General features: G+C 47.2%; 1 protein-coding gene across 1 annotated transcript in view; it reads left to right on the forward strand.

Moving 5' to 3' along the window:
• The window catches only part of LOC130253030 (vascular endothelial growth factor receptor kdr-like), a 129,463-nt gene that overhangs the window by 90,796 nt on the left and 16,948 nt on the right, over positions 1–21,719 (forward strand). The window contains exons 13-24 of the mRNA XM_056491271.1: positions 3,289–3,582; positions 5,669–5,815; positions 7,702–7,827; positions 7,915–8,021; positions 9,050–9,185; positions 10,213–10,317; positions 12,262–12,375; positions 15,862–15,950; positions 16,682–16,847; positions 17,285–17,382; positions 18,255–18,377; positions 18,472–18,583. Of these exons, the coding sequence (XP_056347246.1) occupies positions 3,289–3,582; positions 5,669–5,815; positions 7,702–7,827; positions 7,915–8,021; positions 9,050–9,185; positions 10,213–10,317; positions 12,262–12,375; positions 15,862–15,950; positions 16,682–16,847; positions 17,285–17,382; positions 18,255–18,377; positions 18,472–18,583 (1,617 nt within the window). The remainder of the gene's footprint in view (positions 1–3,288; positions 3,583–5,668; positions 5,816–7,701; positions 7,828–7,914; positions 8,022–9,049; positions 9,186–10,212; positions 10,318–12,261; positions 12,376–15,861; positions 15,951–16,681; positions 16,848–17,284; positions 17,383–18,254; positions 18,378–18,471; positions 18,584–21,719) is intronic.

Here is a 21,719-nt window from a genome sequence, read left to right on the forward strand (position 1 = left end):
CAACAACCAGGCTGCTGCTCCCTGAGCTGCTTTCAGGTTGAATTTGGCTTGGTAAGAAACCTGAAGGTGACAGAGAGAGGCTGAACTGCCTCAAGTCCTGTTCCTGGGCAGGGTTGAGATGTTTTCCCAGGACATGAGAGTGTTCCAGGGACACTTCCTCAGGTGTTGTCCAGGCTGCTCCCTGGGGATGTGCTCACTTCAGTCTGATGTTTTCACCACCACCACCTTCATTCCAGAAAAATTAATTTATCCCTGTGGAATAATTGTCAGCAACCATTTTGTTCTTCCACTGCAGAGCCCCCACAAAAACTCCCACGAGCACCAGAAATAGCACTGGGCTCTATTTTTAAACCATTTCTCTGCCAGCAGAGTTCATTTTGTGAAGGGTCAGCAGGGTTTGGAGATCACTCAGAATCCAAACCTTATAAGGGGTCCAGAGTGATGAGAAATCTCCCTCCTGCAGATGTCCTGGCTGTCCCTGTCCCTCTGCAGTCTCTCCTAAAGGGATTAATCCATCGTGCCCTGGCTTAACTCTCACTGCAGGATTTTTGCTTTCTGTCAATCCAACCAAGATCTGAGCCCTGCCTGCCTTTCCCACCACTGCTCTGACTCCAGAGTTCCCATTTCAGCCTTGGCTGAGCCATGAGATGCTCAGAAATGTCATTGTCTGCCTCCAGCTCCAGAGGACATTCCAAGCAGGCTGCAAACTCCTCAGTGCTGTCCTGGTGTCCCCTGCAGGGATCCTCTGCCATGGACAAGTGTCATTTACCTTCTAATCTCTGCTCTGCACCTTGGAAAGGGCAGCTCTGCAGAGCTAAATCCAATTCCAGCCTTTGTCTGACTGCACTGCATTCAGCAAAGTGGGATCCCACCCATCTGAGCACTCAGAGTGTTCTGGGAATAGAAATGAATTATGATAAGAATAACAAATAATAACCAAAGTCCTTTTTTTTTTTTTTTTTTTTCCAACGGCTTATCTGATTGCCAAAACAACTGAGAAAAATAGAGTTAAAGATTTCTACCCTGAAAGAAAATATTGCATTTCCAGCAGGAGATAAAAATCTGCTCTCAGACAGAACAATGGATGAGCTGGGCTGCTCTGGGATGTTGTGCCACTCCAGACTGCTCATTCCCAAGGTGTTGACAGGATTCCTGACAAGCACCACTGCTCCACACAGAGGGGCTCCCCCTTCCCTCCATCCCTTCTCCTGATGGCAAACCCCCCCTGCCAGGCCCAGGGCTGGAATTTGGGCAAGAGCAGAAGTTCTGAATTAAACAGATTATTGTGCAAAGCACAGGAAATTAAAAACAATTAATTCCTTGTACATACAAATGGAGCCAGCCTTGCCTTTGATTTATGCTGCTTTTTTACCTCCCCCCAATGGCTCCTTTCCCTCTTTTGCCACAGCATCCCACACTGTGGAGAGGGAAATTCACAGCTACTACTCTAACACAGCACCAAAGACAAATGTTTGGTGGCTGCTGATAAAAGGGAAAAAGCTCTTTGGTGCATTCTTTTAGAGAACTTATTAGGAGCCTTCTAAAACACAGTATCTGCTCAGAGGGAGGAAGTTAATCAGTGCTCAGGTTCAGGATTATGTAAGCAAAGCTGTCTGAGAGATGAACTGACTTGAAATGTGCTCTCCAAACTGCACTCACTCCCCTGATAATCCTGGTAGGAGGAGAAAAGAGAGAGGAGAGCACGAAAAGATAGAGCAGAGCAACTTCTTTTTTTCCCCTCTCTCTCTCCTTCCACAGCAATGAAAATCAATGAATATTCTATTGGAGCTGAAAGAGCTGCTTGAAAGGCAAACAAGATGGGAGAGAACAGCACAGGTTCCAGCTAAAAATATTCAAAATGCTAAATAAAAAATGTCAGGAGAAGGAATGATAAGAAAAACAAGCCAGGACTCTGCTCCCAGAATGTTAAGTTGGTAGGAAAAAAAAAAATAAAAAATAAACCAAACTGGCATGTCCAGATGACTCAGGAAGAGGAGAGACTTTTAATCATCTCTGAAAGCTCCTCCAGGGCTCTGTATTTTATGGAATATGTGCTTTATTTATATATATATATATTTATATTTTTATATATATTTATATTTATTTATTTTATTTATTATATATTTTTATATATTTATATCTATTTTGATATATTTATATATTTTAATATTTTTATATATATATATTTAAATATATATTTATATGTGCTTTGTTATTTCAGCAGCCTCACTCTTTCTGCTCAGCTGGAGTTCCTGCAGAATTTTTTGCAGTGGGAGCCCCTGGCCAGATTCCAGGTGGAATTTGCAGATGGCAAGAGCAGTGCCCACTTGTTCTGCTTTAACTCCTGGCCCCCTCAAATCCCACCCAGCTCATCCTGGTTTGGGGAAGCATCTCAGCAACAGCTTGGCACTGAATCATCTCTCAGATTTAGGGCAAACCTGACCCTGGTAACACTGATAAGAGCTGCTTGAAAATCCTGACCTAACAGACAGAATAATTCCAGATCATTGTGGTTGTCCATGAGCTTTCATTCAGGTGGATAGATCCCTAAAATTAACAAAATCCAAAGGCAATAAAATATTTGCTTGCAATCAGCTACTGCAGGGCAGGCCATGGCTTTCCACTCAGTTCTTGTTTTCAAATTGATTCAGTTCACCACTTCAGGAAAATAGATTTTTTTTTTTTTTCTGGAGTAAAAAATTGCTAAAAATATAGCAAGAAACATCTTACTGTTTCATGGCTATGTTGGAGTCATGAGTCAGAGTATTTCTCTGCTAAATATAACAGCCTCAAGGACTTAAACATCATTAGAGCAGTTAATCCATCAGTGATCAAGTAAATATCCAGCATTCACAGGAGATGAAAATAAATATTGGCACAGTTGGAATAAGAGAGAGTTGAGGATTCTGTTCAGTGGGGTTGAGGTGCTGCTCCTGAGGGATGGAAATGGGTTTTTTTATTCCCCTGCAATTAATACTTTCCAGCCCTGATTGTGGAGAGAGAAGAGCTCACAAACACATTTATTGACTTGGATGGAAACAGCTCCTGATTAAACTCTCTCAGTCCATTAACTCCTTCTATTTATAAGCTTTCAGTTCATTACTTGGGGATGGTATGGTTTTAGAATGCTGAGGGCTGGACAGTGAGAGGAACTTTCCCTAATTCCCAGCTCCAGTGCCTGTTTCCCCATTTCCATGTGCCTCATTAAACTGCTGGAAAATTTGACCCCCCAAGCAGCAACCAGAGAGCCTGGGATTTAATTCCAAATCCCTTTTTGCTTCCTCCTAGATGTGCCCTCTGGGTTGCAAACACCCTCCCAAGCCACGGCCGTCGTGGGGACCGACGTGCAGCTCACCTGCAGAGCCTCCAGGTACATCTACACCCACCTGGCCTGGTACTACCCCTCCTCAGAGCCAGCCCCCAGCCACTCTGTGCTCAGGACAATGGACAAATATTCCATCTCCCTGAGCCTGCTCCTCCCCAACGTCACGAGGGAGCAGAGTGGGCTCTACAAGTGCCGAGCCCAGAACCAGCACAACAGCACGGACACGCTGGAGCAGCACAGCCAGCTGCTGGTCAGAGGTAAGGACAGGGACAGGGACACTTGTGTCCTGCTCTGGGGAGCTTTTCTCATTTACTCTGGGTGGGTGACAGCCTGGTGTGCAGAACTCACCTGCAGGATTCTTTGTGTCGGGGTAGACAGTGGGGGACAAAACTCAATAAAAGGGAGAGAGAGAGAGAGAGAGGAGGGAGAAGAGGGCAAGAAGGAGATGCAAGAGGTACTAAAGGGAGGGAGAGAGAGAGAGGAGAGGTATTAGAGTTAAGAGGAGCAAAGGGGGAAGGAGAGAGAGTAAAAGAGAGCGACTTCCCGTTTGCAATACAATAAATCCCCTTCCATGATGAATATTCTAATTTCCACTAACCAATCTAATACAAAATACAAATTCTATAGCATTTACCTACAGCCTATAGGAATTCTTATATCAGCATAGTGTGTTACATTTTAAACTCTAAGATCTGATCTTTGGACCCTGGCAAGTCTTTTGTGCCCTTTGGAGTTGCTCTCTGGCCGAGGGCATTGTTTAATCAAGAGGGGATTACCTTCAGGGGCCATCCCATTGTTTCATGGTAATTCAGGAGCTAAGGTTTTCATGTAACATCTTCCCTCTCCCCAGCACTTCCCCAACACTCACCCAGCTGCTGCTGGGTTTGGGTAAAATATCTGAAATCTCATAAAGGTGATTCCAGCAGCATTTTGTTGTCCCAGCTCCTTGCTGGGTGCAGGTTTGGGGTGGACTGGGGAGAAAAAGCAGCATCCACCATTTTCTGACAGCACAGCTGTAACTTGGGATGCTCCCCCAGATCTGTATGACTTTGGTACCCACTCTCAGCTGCCAGGGTGAGAGACCTGAATAGATTTGGACCCAGCAGATCCCAAGTGTAAGATCAAGAGACATGTTCCATTTATTCTGAGTAAGAGAGATGCACTTTGTTATAACAATTGTTTTCTTACTTATACCCAAGCCCCCAACTCTTTTATTTCACTAAGATCCTCCAGCCTGGTTCTGCTGGCTGTAGGAATACAAAGGGCAGGACACTTCTGGCAGTAGGAATTCACTGAAAATTAGTGAAGTTCCTTCTGTTCAGAGTGAAGAAGGTGGGTGATCATCTCAAAGCCTCCTCAGAAGAAAAAGGAGCTGGCATGGGGAATGGAATGGATAGATTTATTCTTATTCTTATTCTTATATTCTTATTCTTATTCATATTCTTAACCACCTTCCAATGGTGAAGCACAGAAGTGGAGTAGAAGTGAGATGCAGCAGCAAGTCAGGGAGCAGGAGTTTGAGATCCTTGGAGCTGAATTAGGGATTTTCAAGGTGGCTGCTCTGGCTTGGAGGCTCTGCAGGGTCTCACTCAGGTGCTGGCACTGATGATGGTCTGGCTGCTCCCAGGGCCAGCTGTGAGCATCACCTGCTGTGAGGCACCAGCCCTGCACTCAGGCACTTCCCTTTCCTCTCCCCTGGCAGATATTTCAGCTCAGTCAGTCACATTTCCACCTACACACACACCTACACAGCGTGGCTGTGGGAAAATCACAGCTAGACTGGGAGTGCATCTGTGGAGAACTGGGATCAGGATCACGTTCTTGTGAGGATGACTGGGATCTGTTACTTGTCTGGCACATGTCAGGCAAGTCTTGTGGAGAACACACATGGAAATGCCTCTCCAAACCAGCTTTCCTTCCCTTATTCAAACATTTTATGTGACCTAATGCCCCTCATCTTCTCCTCACAAGTTTGGGGTGTATTTTTTGCTGTGCTGATTTTATTCATTATAAATGAACAGAAAGTGGGCATTACCATGGTTGTAGTAAGGAGAAAACTGCCCTCCTGATGGAGGATAAAAACCCTTTGGAACTTTCCTCCTTCCTCCTTTTTGTCTCCAACTCTCCTGTGCACCACCCACTCCCCATCCTTTGTTTTCTTCAGAGGAGTTGGAGCTGCAGCCCAACCTCAGCTTAGGCAGCGTGAAAATAAACCAAATAAACTTTTAATCAGCTGATCAGCCAAACCCTTGCCACATCCAGCCCAGAGAGGCCGTGCAAGGAGGGGAGGGGAGGGAAGGGCCCCCCAAAACCTCACTGGGGGCTCTTTCCCTTGTGGTGCAGCAAAGGCGGCGCCGCTGGTGATGCAGAACCTGACGGACCTGGAGGTGAACATCAGTGGCAAGATCCTGCTGGAGTGCAAGGTCAGTGGCACACCAGAGCCACAGGTCACCTGGAGGAAGAATGGCTACCCCATCTCAGCAGCTTCAGGTGAGCTCCTGCTGCCCAGAATTGTTTGGGATGTGGGAAAATGGGCTGGGATGGTGCCCATGACACATCTGTGCCCATCACTGGGGCTCACACACAAACCCAAGGATGCCAGAGCTCTGCAGGGAGCTCCAGCTTGGGCTCTGTCCTGGTTTGGAGGACAGGTGTTTGCAATGAAGGAAGAAGCTTCTCTTTGAAATGGAGAATGTAAATCCCCTCCCTCCAAATTATTATCATTTTGAAATTAAGGGGCTCTCAGGCAAAGAGATGGGAATTAGGAATAACAGTTCTTCACTAGGAAAATTAAAATAGCAATGCAGTATTACACAGAACAATCCCAACCCCTGCCAGAGTCAGAATCCAAGCTGACACCCGTCAGTCAGTCAGGGTGTTGGCACAGTCCCATTCAATGGTGGCTGCATCCTCCTGCAGGGGCAGATGTGGTTCAGCTGGAGCAGTGCTCCTGGAGAAGGTGCAGTTTCCTCTGAAGCTCCAGGGATGATGTGGAAAGGTCTGGTTTTCCTCTGGAATCCAGTGGAAAGAAGGTGCCTTGGTGTCCAAAATGTCAGTTTTTATCTGGGTAGGAAAGGCTTGGCTCCTCCCAACAATCCCACCCTGGGCATCCCTGGGAGCTGCTGGAGCTGTGGCAGCCTCGGGGCTGTGCCCATTCCCTGGGCAGTGCCAGCACCCTCTGGGGAAGAACCTTTCCCTAAAATCCCTAAAATCCAACCTGACCCTGCCCTGGCCCAGCTCCAGCCATTCCCTGTCCCAGGGAGCAGAGATGGAAGGATGTCAAAGCCCTCACTGAGATCTCCCCAGTGCCCTCAGCTGCTCCTCCAGACCCATCCCCATCCTCGTGGCCTCCTTTGGATGCTCTCCAGTGTTTTAAAGGTTTTTTTTTTATATTCTGGTGCTCAAAAACTGCACTGGAGGTGAGGCTGTCCCAGTGCAAAGCTGAGCATGTCCTGAGTCCTCCCATAAATCATGGAGAATCCCATGTCAGCAGCTGGTCCTTGTGACTTTAATTTTGCAACTTGGCCTAGGTAGGAAATCTAGGATCATCCATAATTCAGATCAGAATGTTCTGAGAGAAACTCTTTATAGCTCCTGAAATTTTATAAATAATTCTAGAGGGACAAGCATGTAACTCATCCAACCAATGGAAACATAAATAAAATATTTGGAAGAAACACCTCAGGGTAAATATTTCAGCACAGTGCATGGCAAGTTGTGTGCAGTGCTCTTGTTAACAACAATAGGATTACAGGCAGAACACCCAGAAATTCAAAATGTCCTTTCCTTTTGATTCCAAGCCTGACCTGTTTCCCTATTTCTACCCCAGTCATCCCCTCAGGGAAGCAGAAGAACTCTCAGTACAGTACCACAAATCAGGAAAAAATGAAATTGGGAAAATAAAATGTTGAAAAGTCTCTAGTAGGTCACATCTAGGCAACCTCTCTATTCCCACTCCACCTCACTGCCTGTGAATCCAGGATTGCTTCACACCATTATTTTTCCAAGAAGTGCCTAACTTGAGTTCCATGTTCCCCAAGTCCCATCCCTTCCCACATCCTTCAGTAATTCCACTGAGTTCCCATTTTTCTTAGTGTTATCTTCCTGCTATCACACACCAATCCTGCATCCCTTTGCTGACTTCTGGATTTATTTCCAGCCTCTACCCCCTCTAAATCAACAGCCACGTTTGCTGTTGTTTAAGTGACACCAAATAATTTATCCAGCTGTTGAAGAGGAAAGAAAAAAGGAAAGGTTACCAGACCAGAAGGAGCACAGGATTAAAATTTGTCCTAACTCCCTGGATGGGAGCTGACCTTCCCTCCTGACAATAACAAGGTTATTGTGCCAACATTGACCAAAATGCCTTAAAACAGGGATTTCCATGGAAAACAACACGCTGGTGATTGAGAGAGTGAAGAAGGATGATGAGGGGCTCTATGAGTGCCATGCCTCCAATGACCTGGGCCAGGACAGCACATCAGCCTTCATCAGAATCCAGGGTGAGCCCAGCCTGGGGGGATGCACAATTCCAGGGATTTCAGGGATTTTTGGACACGTTTCCAACGTGGCTGTGCATTCACCTGCAGGTTCTGAGGAGAAATCCAACATTGAGGTGATCATCCTGGTGTGCACAGGGCTGGCTGCCACTCTCTTCTGGCTGCTCCTCACCCTCTTCATCCGCAAGCTGAGAAAGGTGAGAGAGCTCCTGCCCTGCACAGAGCCTGGGACCTGCCCCAGCAGAGTTTAGGGACAAAGGGTTGGGGCAGATGGTGGAAAAACTGGGGGAAAATATCCCCTGTGAAATTCAGTCCGTGGTTTGTGTTGAATTCTCCAGAGAACCCTTGCACTTGTGAGGTTTCCAACCATAAAATCAGGCTACTCCCTCTTTATGAGTCAAACTGGCTTGTGAGAATTAACACCAAAATACCCTAAATCCTCTAAAATGAGGGCTTGATTTCAGCACTTGGCTCTAAAAGATATTAAAGAAAGATCCCAGGCTGTCTGCTCTAGAAATGAGCTCAAACCACACAGCTGGTTTGATCTCCTTGCTCGTTTTTCACCTTCCTTGTGTGACTCAGAAAGTAAACTTGCAGTAAAGTTTCAAGGAATTTAGGTCTGTTTTCCTGAAACAAACAGCAAACAGGAAGGCAAGCACAGCTCTCTGCTCTCACCAAACTGCAGCTGATCTCCAATATTTGAGTAAAATTTCCCCTCCTCTTGCAAACACAGGGATTAAATTCACGTTTTTATCCTTGACCTCAGCTTAACAGAGCTGTGAACAACACACATTTCCCCTTACATTTCTCCTTACACTTCACACTTGTGCAAGTCTGCTCACAGAACCCACCCAAGCACAATTTCTCACTTTGGCAGCATCACAAACAGCAATTTCCAGCAGCTTCCCACCAATTTTAAATGGCAATAAATTGCCACGAAGTGGAGAAGTGGGAGAATCAACACTGCAGAACAAAACACGGTGACAATGCCAAAAGATGCAGCAGCAAGTGCAGCCCTCATGGAAAAACAGTGATTTCCTTTGGATCCAGGTAGATTTTGAGAATCAGAGCCACACACACAAAACTGTGTCTCAAACAAAAGCAGGAACCTGCAGTGATGCATTCCTGGCTCACAATAAATTTGCCTGGGAGCTCCCCAGGCTGCCAGGCAGCTCCCTCCCTGTGGAATTCCAGCCTGGATCCCCTGAATATTTTCTGTTTTCAGCCTGATGCCACAGATATTAAGACAGGATACCTGTCCATCATCATGGACCCCGAGGAGATGCCCCTGGACGAGCAGTGTGAGCGCCTGCCCTACGACAGCAGCAAGTGGGAGTTCCCCAGGGACAGGCTGCGCCTGGGTGAGTGCTTTGGGGGATTTCATCCCAAATCTTCCCCAAATCGCCTCCTGCACTGGCAGGGGAGCTGGTGGATAGCCCAGCCAGAGCCTGTCGCAGTGGCACCCTTGGATTTGGGGTGGCAGAGTTCAGGGTCAGCCTGGATGGAGCATTTTGGAAAGACTCTGTTAAAAGTTGCCACATTTTTCCTTGGAAAAGGGAAGCCAAACCCTCGGCAGGAAGAAAGGCACCTCCAGGGGCAGGTACTGTCCCTGCCAAAAGTGTGATTTCCTTCCCACGGAGGAAAAAGGAAAGTGAATTTTCTTTTGGAGAAAGGTATCAATTCGTCAAATAATCACTTCCTTATCAGCCATCAGAACTCAGCTTTGAGCTGTAAAAAGCTCTCCTGGAGAAATGAGCTCAGTTCAGTGGCTGATGGAGTGAGAAAATGCACAAAGCTGTGTTTGTACAGTGAAACTCTAACATCTGTGTGCACTGAGGAGTGCAGGGAAAATATCTGTATTATTTGTGTGTGCTCTCGGTGCTGCAGCTGGAAAACGTGGGAGGAGGAGAGCACAGACAAAAATCCCAAAATCTGAGGTGGTGGTGGCACAAATTCAGTATCAGTATCTATTCCATGAGACAGCCCAAAATTGGAACTGGCAGAACCAAAGAGCCAGACCCTGCCTCAGAGCCCTGAGAGCACACCAGGTAATGCAGGCAGGAAAATCCAAATAAAAGAGGAAAACAGAGAAAATTACCATCCTAAATTCCATTTAGTGCAGCTTTTCCACCCTGAGTGCCCTGCTGGCTCTCTCCACGATTCAGGAGTGCCACAAAGAACCCAAACTCTGCCCCTGAGTGATTTCCCCTGCTCTGTTCTCTCCCCTGCTCTGTTGCATCCAGGCCATATGGAAAGCAGCCCCTGCCTGTCCATATGCTGCAGGATGTGATGCAGGCTGCTGTGATGTGTCTGTCCTGCACAGCTGGGGTTGCATGTCCCCTCCTGCCTGGTGCAGCCTGGGCTCACTCTCAACTCTTGCTTCTCTAGGTAAAACTCTGGGTCATGGTGCTTTTGGGAAGGTGGTGGAGGCGTCTGCTTTTGGCATTGATAAATCTTCAACCTGCAAAACAGTTGCCGTAAAAATGCTGAAAGGTACAAAAATCCCTCTGAGATCCTCCCCAGAGCGCCCAGGGGAGCTGGGGGAGCTGGGCTCAGCTCCCAGGTGGGAATTGGCCATCCTGGAAGGATGCAAGGGGAGGAGATGGCAGCAGCTCTGTGCTGCTGATTAAGGCTTGTATTCCTCGAGGAATTAAAAAAAACAAAACCAGCAGCTTCCAGCTCTGGGGGGTGAGGAGGGGAGCAGATTAGGGAGTGTAAATCCATGAGATAGCCCAAAATTGGAGCTGAGCCTTCCATCACAGCAGCTCAAGGGGCTGGAAAACACCCCCAGTGCCAGGGGAGTAAATTAGAGACATCTTGCTTGCAGTTTTTGAAGGGAAGGGAAGCTTTGCCTGTTGGGTGGGGGGAAGGAGAGCACTCAGAGCTGGTTCTTGCACCAGGATTTGCACCCAGGGTGAGGGATCCCTGCTTGGGACTGCTCCTGAGGGAGATTCCATCCATGCTGCCATGGCCCTCACTGCTCCATCCTGCTGCATGACACCATTAACCCCTGCAATGCCACGGGATTGGCTTCTGCCACCAGCTGCTTCCACTCCCATCTCTCTGAAATCACAAAAACACTCATTTATCAGAAAAACGCTCATTTATCACCTCTCTGCACCTCCTTCTGGCCTGGAGTCCCCTCTCTATTTTCATCCTTCCCATCACCTCCTCTCCTGCTGTTGTATCTCCTGCTCCATGCCCATCTCCAGATCCCTGAAATAGAAGCAGACACGTTCCCACCTCCATCAGAACACACAGCCCTGGACAGCTCTGGGGTTTCATTCCCTTCCATGCTGTGCTTCCCAGCTGATCCTCGTGGCAGCTCTGCCCTGCCAGCACATATCCAGCAATTTTTGGCAGATTCTCCATCGTTTTACAGCTCCCTCCCCCAGTGGAGGCAGCTCCTCCTGCTCTGGTCTGCCCCTCCCCAACTAACTGCCCATCATTCATCACTTCCATGAATAAAGCAGATTCTCCAGCATCAGTGGATCCATCCAGGGAATTCCAAATTTCTGCCATCTCCATGCAGCATGCTCAGGTCTGTTCTGGATTGAGGGCTAAAATTCAAAGTGCAGAATTATCTCAAACACTTCTGAGCTGGCTGTGTGTTCCATGCCAGGGGAAATCAGGAGTGATACCACCCATGGAATACACACCAAACACTGCTGACTGAAGGAATCTTGGAATAGCTCCTTTTTAATGGCACAGCTTGGAGAAAGATTATGGGCAATTCTACAAACAGATAAAAGGTTACACCTGTCACACCAAATGATTTGTTACATAACTGTTTCTTCATATTTAAATCTTACATGATGCCAAAGCTTCTCCTGTCAAAATTAATCATGGAAGTTTTGGAGAGAAGATAAAGCAGCACCTGAACAACCTTCTGGTCTGAGGGTGCCAGCCTTAAAATAATGTCATGGCCAGCCAGGGCCTCACATACAGGTTTATACCTCAGAAAATTTATTTCTTGGGTCAATAAGATCTTACAGGCTGAGCTTTAGTAATGCTGTGTGTCCCCTGGGATGTTTTGGGACACAGCTCCCAGATCTGTGGATTCCTCATCACCTGCAGTGGGGAGTTCTGAGATATTGTAAGTCCTGCTGAAATCACAGCTCAGGGAGGAAGGGACACGCTCTGTGTGCTGGGGGGGGCTTTGCTGAGCTTGCAAATCTGAGTCCTGCCAAGGCTCTGTGGGATCAGGTCTGGGGGAAGGGACCATAACCCTGGAGAAAGGAAGAGTCACCCAAAAGATAAAGGGTCAGCAGACAATGAAACGGATGAATTATTATCTCTGGGAGAGTCTGAAAAGCCAAGATACTGCAAGGAACCTGGGTGGGTTTTGTTTCAAAGGATAAACAGGATCTTGCTGTGTCCTGTTGAAAATATCCTGTTGTGTAAAGATGATTTTTTTTTCCTGTTTACCTTAAGCAGAATGTGCAACTACTAATGAATGCAAGGCTCTGATGTCTGAGCTGAAGATCCTCATCCATATAGGACATCACCTGAATGTGGTCAACCTGCTGGGAGCCTGCACCAAAGCTGGAGGTGAGGAGCCCTCAGTTAATAAGAGCAAAAAAAAAAAACACTTTTCAGACATTCTTTGGGTGTTTGAAGTGCCTGTGGTGCAGTCAGTGCAGGTGCAGCCATTTCCAGCTCTTCCCTGCCTCACCAGGCTGAGCCCTTGCTGCTTTCCCAGCACTTTTTGTTCCTTTCAAATTTACTTGTTTTCAATTTTAACTCAGAAATATCTGGATTTTGTCATTTTCTCTCCTTGTCAGTCAAATTTCAGTCTGGCCACAATTGAAACAGACTGAGAAGGCTTTGATGGTAAACATTTCTTTTTGCTCGGTTAAAATCCCAACCTGGCCAGGGTTGAGACCTTAGACTAGGCAAAATTTTCTATTGTATTTTAAAACAAACCTCTACTGAATTTTGAACAAAAGTGACAAGAGGTAGGTGTTTTAGAAAATTGTTAACATCATAATTTTTAGCTTGACATGTTACAGGCTCAATGCTTGGTAACTAAAACCTTACAATTCAATATTAAAAAATAATCCTCTCCAGGCAAACCCTCTCCTGTGCACAGGAAACCTGGGGCAGCCCTGGGTGCAGCAGGAGCAGGGGCTGAGCTGCATCATTCAAATCCATAAATCTCAGACCTTTGTCACTAAAACATCCCTTCCCACACTGCCAGACAAATCCCTGCCTCCTACTGTGCTTCAGCTGCAGGGAGCAGCTCACTGCTGACCTTCCAAATCTTCCCCAAAGGCCAGGATAGGGGACCCGAGGGCAAGGGGAACCCCAGAGTGAAATAAATGAAAGGGGAAAATCAAGAGAGGTGATGCACAGATCTCTCATCATCTGAGAGCCCAAAACCATCAGTTCCAAACAGTTTTTGTCCAGTCATGAGGGAAAAGGAAAACTTCAGTGAGGCAGATTTGGGAGGATGAGAGGGTAGAAATCTTTCCTCCAGCAAGGTGATTCCAGCTCCTCAGTGTCCTGGTTTGGAGGGCAGGTGTCTGCCAATAAGGGCAGGAGCTTCTCTTTGAAATGGAGAATGTAAACCCCCTCCCTCCAAATTATTATAATTTTGAAATTAAGGGGCTCTCAGGCAAAGATATGGGAATTAGGAATAACAGGTCTTTACCAGGAAAATTAAAATAGAAATGCAGTATTACACAGAACAATCCCAGCCCTGCCAGAGTCAGAATCCAAGCTGACACCCGTCAGTCAGTCAGGGTGTTGGCACAGTCCCATTCAATGGTGGCTGCATCCTCCTGCAGGGGCAGATGTGGTTCAGCTGGAGCAGTGCTCCTGGAGAAGGTGCAGTTTCCTCTGAAGGTGCAGGGATGATGTGGAAAGGTCTGGCTTTCCTCTGGAATCCAGTGGAAAGAAGGTGCCTTGGTGTCCCAAATCTCAGTTTTTATCTGGGTAGGAAAGGCTTGGCTCCTCCCCTGGCTGGAGCATCTCCCAGTGGGATGATGGAATTTTATCAGTCATGCCCTGGGACTCACTGGCCATGAACAGGAGATATCTCCTGGAGGGAGGATGGGCTGTGGGAAGATAAAGATGATTGCCCAGCTGGTTTAAAGATGGCCCATGAGCAGATAATGTGTGCCAGGAGATCAGGGTCACTGCCCCAGCTGGGTTAACAGATGGGGACAGAATCCACATTTCTGTCACATCCTGCATTGCACCCCAAGACACCCCAGGAGCCTTTACTTTGGGATGCTGGTGACTCTGTGCTCACACATCCCTGAGGGGGCTCAGACCTGGCAGCAGGACCAGGGGCCAGTGGTTTTTAACCAGAGCAGCCCCAGAGTTCTGCTTGCACATCAAGGACTGACCAAAGGCTCTGACTGTCCAGTTCCTGAGAAACTTTTCCTCAATTTCCCATTCTCCAGCCTGCCCCACCCTGGGTGGGAGGTGACCCCCTCTCCTCCCTGGCAGGTGCCTGGGGACACTTTTGGGGGGCTCAGTCTGGAGCAGAGGGGTGCAGCAGGTCCTCACAGGAGTCTCAAGGCAGGCACTGCTTTGTTCCCCTCTGTGCAAGTGCAGACCAAAGAAAAACAGCCTGGAGCTCCAGAGGCAGACAGGGATCCCAGCTCCTGTGAAATTCCAGGGCTCTCCCCTCCCCTGCTAGGCTTTATGTAAGTGTATTCCTGATGGAGACTGCTGTTAAGTATGCACATACATTATTTTAACAAGGTACCAGATAACAGAATTTAACACTTTGGGAGTGTCTGATGTTCAGCAGTCAGAACTAATGCAGTGTGTGCTTTACAATGAGGGAACAAAATATGGGGAGGCCATGTCTAGGAAAGCCTTTCAAAACCATGAATAAAACACTGAGCAGAGCTTGAAAGCTGCTCTGGAATCTGCATTTCCTCAGGGCACCCACGAGGGATTTTGGGTTCTTCAGAGCCAAATCTCTGGAGCACTGAGCAGAGCTCTGGGGTCAGCACTGGGATTTGGGGGTTTGGGGGTTTGGGAGTTTGGGGATTTTGGGATTTGGGGGTTTGGGGATTTGGGGTTGGTGCTTTTGCAGCCACTGCAAGGTTTCCAGGCTTGTGGCAGCTGCAGGCAGAGGGACTGGGGGTCCTGGGGAGCCCCAAGGTGTGCACTGAGGGTGGGTCAGACCCTGCAGGGACCCACAGGGAAGAGCACAAGCTTGGCTCTGCCTGCAGGAATTCAGCATCTCCCTCCTGTGGGACCCAAAATGTGCAAAATGTGGGACCAAAATGTGGGACCAAAATGTGAATTCTGCTGAGCTCCTTCCCCAAGGCCAAGTGCAGCTCTCAGCACTTCCCCTTTGAAGTGCAAACTCCTCACTCTGCACCACAAACCCTCTCCAGAGAAAAAGGGTCTGGGCATGAAAATCTCCTGTTTGGGCTTGACAATATTCCATGTTTACCCACACCCCAGTCCTATGAATTCACCTTCTCTTACATTTGATGATTACAATAAATAAAGGTCCAGAATGCAGCTTTTCCCTTCCCTAACATCTCACACTGCAGTATAAAAGCATTTCAAGCAGCTCTTAAAAACCTGCATAATTGTAAAAAAGCAGCACTGAATCTACTGTGGTTTGTAGGGGAATAAGGAAGAAACTTTCAGAAACTTCAGACTGAATATTTTTGCAGCTTTTCATTTAGATCTGTCTGTGGCCCTGCATACTTTGATTTCCTCTAGTGGCATCAGCTCCACCCAAAACAAACAATTGTGAAGCCAGCAGAGAAAATGAAAACTGCTCCATGTACAGAGCAAACCAACCTTAACAGCATCTGGGATTGTGTTGATCATCCTGAGTTTTCCTTGTTTATAAATTAGGAATAAATACTGACTGTTACCATCCAAGAATGTGTTCCCTTCTCTCCACATCCCTACTGGTTGTGTCACTCCTGTGTTTCCTCATTTCTTCATCTGTATAATAGGAATGCCACTTATTTTGAAGAGGATTTGGTAGGATAAATTGGAATTACGTGCTTTGCAGTGCTTCAAAACTCGTTTGACTTTCACTGTCTTTTTTAGGTCCTTTAATGGTCATAGTGGAATATTGCAAATATGGAAATCTGTCCAACTATCTCAGAGGGAAACGAGGAGATTTCATTGCATACAAGGTAAGAAAATGAGATTTCTCTCAGTCTTGAGGCAGGGAATCAACAACCACTGACAGAGGCTGGATTTGCTCTGCATTGGCACCAAGCAGTTGGGTATTTCTGTGGGCACTTCATTTCCTCTCCCCATTTCAGTTTGTGCAAGCAAGAAGAGGGATTGTTTTTTTCCCCTGCAGGATCTCACTGCTGTCCTCTCCTAAAGAATTATTTGCAAGTATCCAAACACTTGAAAGAGAAGGGATTACTTGTGAGATACTTCCCAGTACAAGGGAATAAAATAGTAGTGTAGTATAATAAAATAGTAGTGTAGTAGAATAAAATAACAGTGAAAATCTGGCATTAACTGAACTAGGAGAAAGTGAACCCTCCCAAAACACAAATCTGGTTTAGGGATTTTTGTTTCTGGCCCCAAGTGAAAGCAGCTCATCCTTCCCCCATCTGCTCATTCCCATCCTCTGTCCCTTCCCTGTGCCAGCCCTGAAGTCTGTGCTGTACCAACAGCCTGGATCCTGGATATTCTGCATCAAAACCATGGTTTGGTTCCCTAGCAGCTCCCTGCACCCACATAAACATGAATACAGCCTGGTTTCCTATTTATTCCCACTTCAGGAAACACCATGTTCAAACATGCTCATCTTCAGAGAAACTTTCTCCTTATGCCATTCTGTCACATACTTTGAATCCTCAAGCATTGCATCCTACAAAGCTAAAACTCAGATTTATTCAATTTCTAGTCCCAGGAAAACTCTGAGCAAGCAGAGAAAAGTCTGGATGAGTCCAACAGTGATTTGACTGAGCTGATCAAGAGGCGCCTCGAGAGTGTGGCCAGCACAGGCAGCTCTGCCAGCTCAGGGTTTATTGAAGATAAGAGTTACAGTGACTCAGAAGATGATGAAGAAGGTAAGAGAACCCTATCTGATCCCAAATCTTTTATTGGAAAGATTTCTGTCACTTGGCTATGCCACACACACACTGTCACACACTTTACAAGCCCTTACATGGCTTTGTTCCTGAAATCCCAAATTCTTCCTCTTGCCTGCTCCCCTCTCCAGCTCTCTCACAAAGAGAGAACTCTGTATTGTGTGAGAGCAGAAACAGGAATGTTGTACCAGACTTGGGAGGTCACTCTGTCCCTGGGCTCTTGTCTATAAAGTTTCTCTCACTCCCAGCCTGAGGTGGTGTTTCCCCACAGTTAAATGAGTGAACTTTGTTAATCTGATTTTCTGCCTCTGGGTTGCTCACCCAGAGCTGTAACCCTGCAGAGATGTCACACCCCAGTGCCACACAGCCCTGGGGCTGCTGCTGCAGAGTTTTGCCACGTCTCTGATCTCTCCTAGATGCTGAGGATCTGTACAAGAGGCCCTTGACTCTGGAGGATCTGATCTGCTACAGCTTCCAGGTGGCAAAAGGGATGGAGTTCCTGGCCTCCCGAAAAGTGAGCTCATCCAGATGTCTTGCACAGTATCTGATATGAAGAAACCCAAACACACTTTTGGGTCTGAGGAATCTGCTTCTTGCTCTTCTATTAGAGTGCTGGAGATTATGTTAGCTCTGGTGGTTAAGCAGTAATTAGCACTGAAGGGGCTGTGGAGGAGCATTCATCATGTTCTTGGCTGCAGGGACTGGCATCTGCAACAGGAGGGTTTGGATAGAAGGAGTGAATACAGATTGGGAGACAATTTGTGCAACTGCCTCATAAATAAATGCAGAGAGGGCTTGTAGAGAAAGCTCCTCTTAGTGTGGTGAACAACAACACTACTGGAAAATGAGGAGGGAGATTCCAGTTGTTCCTTTAGATTGTCAGAGGTGTTGGGGACTGTCAGCAGAGTCAGCACTCTTGGATGAACAGCAATAGCTTGTAGCCTGTGGAACCCCTTTTCAGGTAAATGCAGTGTAATCCACAGGCCAGGGTGTGCACACAACTGAGCCTGAACTCACACACAGCACCAGGGCAGCCCCAAAACCCTGAGCAGGGTCATCCCACCTCACACCCTCCAGGACCTGCACTGGCAAAGGAGCTGCAGCTGCTTTTTGGCCTCTCCTAAACTTCCCAGGAACCAGCTAACTGGAAAATAGAACTCCTTTCCTTATAACAGCAGAGTTATTTCAGACAGAAAAATCAGAAAACTGGCTCTGATATTGGCTTGTTCCCTGGGTTATTCTCTCCTGCCTACCACAGACTCACTCACTCTGAGCTGCTCCCAGCACAGCTCATTCCTCTCCCCATCCCCAGACGAGTTTTCTGCTTCCAGCTCCAGCAGGGGCTCCTTGCCCAGCCCTCCCTGACCCTGTGTCCTTCCCTGGCAGTGCATCCACCGGGATTTGGCAGCCAGGAACATCCTCCTGTCCGAGAACAACGTGGTCAAGATCTGTGACTTCGGCCTGGCCAGGGATATTTATAAAGACCCCGACTACGTCCGCAAGGGAGATGTGAGTGCAAGGAGCTCCAGCTGTTACCCTCCAGCTGGGCTGGGGCAGGTCAGGAGCAGCAGATCTGACAACCTGTTGTGTCTCTGCCTTGTAGGCACGGCTTCCACTCAAGTGGATGGCTCCAGAGGCTATTTTTGACAAGATTTACACCACGCAGAGTGACGTGTGGTCTTTCGGAGTGCTGCTGTGGGAGATATTTTCTCTAGGTAAGAATGGTTTCAAACTCTTTTTTCCCCCCCTCCCTAATTTATGGCTGCTTGGCTAAGAAAAGCTTTTAACAAAAGGTGATCATGTGGGGCAGTGCTTCAGTTTCACTGAGGACAAGTGCACAGTGCAGATCAGGTGTAAAATGAAGCAAATTTCAATGAGAACTCCACCTGACAAAGGACATGAAAACACCAGGGAGGGGGATCAAAAATCAAAAATCCTGGACCTAAGATTTGTACCCACTGCAACAGAGCTCAGAGATAAAATGCAAGCCTCTGCTGCTGGGGGAGTGGGGGATTTCTTGGAGAGCAGTGAAGAAGTTTCCTGTCAAGCCATTCCTGCTTCAGGGAACCCCACAGCTCCAGGGCTGCACCCATGGAACATGAGCCCACACCATGTTTTATCCCATCCTGATCACCCACCCCACACAATCTAAGATTTTCTAGGTAAGAAAAATCCCCTGGCAGCAGCTGCTGTAGGGTTGGTGCAAGGACCAGTGCTGGGCTCAGCCTAAGCCCTAGGGCAGAACATGGGCTCTTGTGGCTGCATCATTTGCAAGCCACAACATTCCTAAAAGAATAATAATGATGTTCTTTATGTACTTGAGATTTCATCCCAGGGTGCTGTTAGAAACCTCAGCCTTGCTGAGCTCTGGTCACTGTCCAGCAGATAAAGCTGTGAAACTTAGACAAGCAGCCCTACAGACACTTGGACTGTGCTGCTCTCAGATTCTCCTTGCAGAGTGGCAAGATTTGTTTTCCTGAGGGAATTTAGGAATGTCAGCTCTGGCTTTTTAATCAGCATTTGCAGACAAAAGAAAACAAGAAGCATTGTCAACTTAAGCTGCTGGATTTTAAAGCGAACTCTAATCTCCTTCTATCTTTAGTTCATGGATCAGTTGAAATTAATGATTGGGCTCAAGATGCCAAGTGCAAATGCAAAGTCTGGAGCTGTTTCTATCCTAATCTTTACTTAGGGCTGGCTGCAAAATCATAACCTGCTCTCAGTCCAAGTCTTTGATTTGCACTTTTCCCTTCTCCACATCTGCACACCCAGCAGAAAGTTCACTCTGGAGTGGCTGAACCGAGTGGCAGCTCCAGCTTTCCCTGGGCTCAGCCCTGTTTATTGGGGGTGTTGCTGTTTTGGGGTGAGCTCTGTAACAGCAGCACCTGCTGCAGGTTTAGAAACAGCACAGAAAGCTCCAGGAGCACCAGGAATGTCCTGGTTTTATCTGATTATTCAGGAAGATGCTTTAGCATCACACTCAGGGGACTGAGTTCCCCTGGGAACCAAAGGAGAGCAATGCTGATGAATCCAAGGGGCTCTGCAGGAACAAACCTTGATTCATCCCAAAGGTCCTGACAGAATTTAACAGATGGCCTTCCATACTGAACACTGATACCAATTCAAATCCAACCAGTGAAATTCACCTCTCTTTTAATCTATTTTTAAAAAACCCATTTCATCTGGGTTCTTTTAGCCCTTTTCTTGGCACTGTCCCCATCTGAATTTGGAACCCCCCAGATGGCTGCAGGGGCTGCCACCCTTGCACAGCCTCTGCCCTGCCTGTGAGTAGATCACAAACTCCTTTTTTTCAATTGGTGGCACAGCCTCAAAACCAGTCATTTTCTCTGAGAGGGTTTTTCATCCAGCTCATCCAGGCATGCCTGTGGTTTGGCACTGCTCACATCTGCAGCTCAAACGATAAATATTTAATTAAGGATTTGTGTCACTGATTGAATTCTGTCATATAAAAGTTTTACACATCATTGAGAGCCACGGGATGGATGTTATTTGTCATTGCCACAGGGTGTGTTTTGGCTCCCATTTACAGCTGCTGCTCTCACTGGGTCCCACAGACTGAGCACCCTCTAAAAAAGGGGAAAACACTGATTAGGAAAATGGAGAGTGCAGTTTGTGTCCTTGCAGGGTCAGAAGCTGAGTGAAGGCCTGCAGAAAGGATCTGCCTGGATCTGCTTTGGTGACACACAGGACTTGAGGGAATATTAATTTCTGTCTGAGGCTGAGTTTGCAATGAGCTTTAAATTATTCAAATGGGGTCAGCACACCTCGTGCCAGGTAGTGCCAGCAGTGTTTAACACATCCTGGAATCACTAATGGCACAGAATGTCAGTGTCTCCTGGAATTTCAATGTGCACTGTTCCAAAAGCAATCAGAGATAATTATGTAAACAAGCAGTGCCTGGTAGTAACATCAGCATCTCATTATCCCACTAAAATAAAACCAAGATCAAAAGAGGGCTCCCATATCCAATGCATGCCACATCTTTCAGCATTTTGAAGGAGATTTCCCCTGAGGAAAACATCCTGTGCAGGCCTTACACCATATGTTCCAGCCTACATCTCTCCCAAGCTGTCTCAGCATTCCAAACCCAAGTTATCAGGCTTGTCCCATAGTCCAGATAAAGGCAGTGCTGAGTGGAAGTGGGAAAGGGAGAGCTCCTTGCTTTCATGATCTGAGCTGCCTCCAGCTGGGAGGAGGCCAGCACTGGCCAAAATATAAACCCCCAAAAGATCCTGGAGTCAAAAATGAACCATAGACTCACAGAATGTTCAGAGTTTGGAATGGATCTTCAAGATGATCTCGTTCTAACCCCTCCTGCCATGGGCTGGACACCTCCTACTAAACCAGGTTGTTCAAGGCTTTGCCCAACCTGGTTTTCAACACTGCCAGGGTTGGGGCATCCCCAGCTTCTCTGGGCAACCTGTGCTAGGACCTCACCACCCCCCAGTAAAATATTTCATCCTGGTATTTAACCTGAGTGTCCCTTCTTTCTGTTTGTCCCATTTCTCCTTGTTCTGTCACTGTGTGTTTGCTCTCACCAACATCCTGCAGTTGATCTGATCCCTGATGTAACCAGAGAGAGAACTCAGATTGTGAGAGCAAGTGGAATTCTCCATCCATGAGCTGAGCAGTTAATTCCCAGGTTATTCTGAGCATAATGACAGGCCAAAGGCAGGATTGGGAAGGAAAATCTGGGTATAAAGCAGAAATGATGGTGCTGCCTGTCTCCAGCTCACATAACTCCAGGAAACACTGTCAGCCCTGTGCTGGCACATCCAGGGAATTCAGCAGGGCTGTGGACAAGCATCCCTGGGCTCTGGGTGTCCTGGG

The sequence above is a fragment of the Oenanthe melanoleuca genome, chromosome 4A (assembly GCF_029582105.1).
Source record: "Oenanthe melanoleuca isolate GR-GAL-2019-014 chromosome 4A, OMel1.0, whole genome shotgun sequence".
Classification (NCBI taxonomy): Eukaryota; Metazoa; Chordata; class Aves; order Passeriformes; family Muscicapidae; genus Oenanthe; species Oenanthe melanoleuca.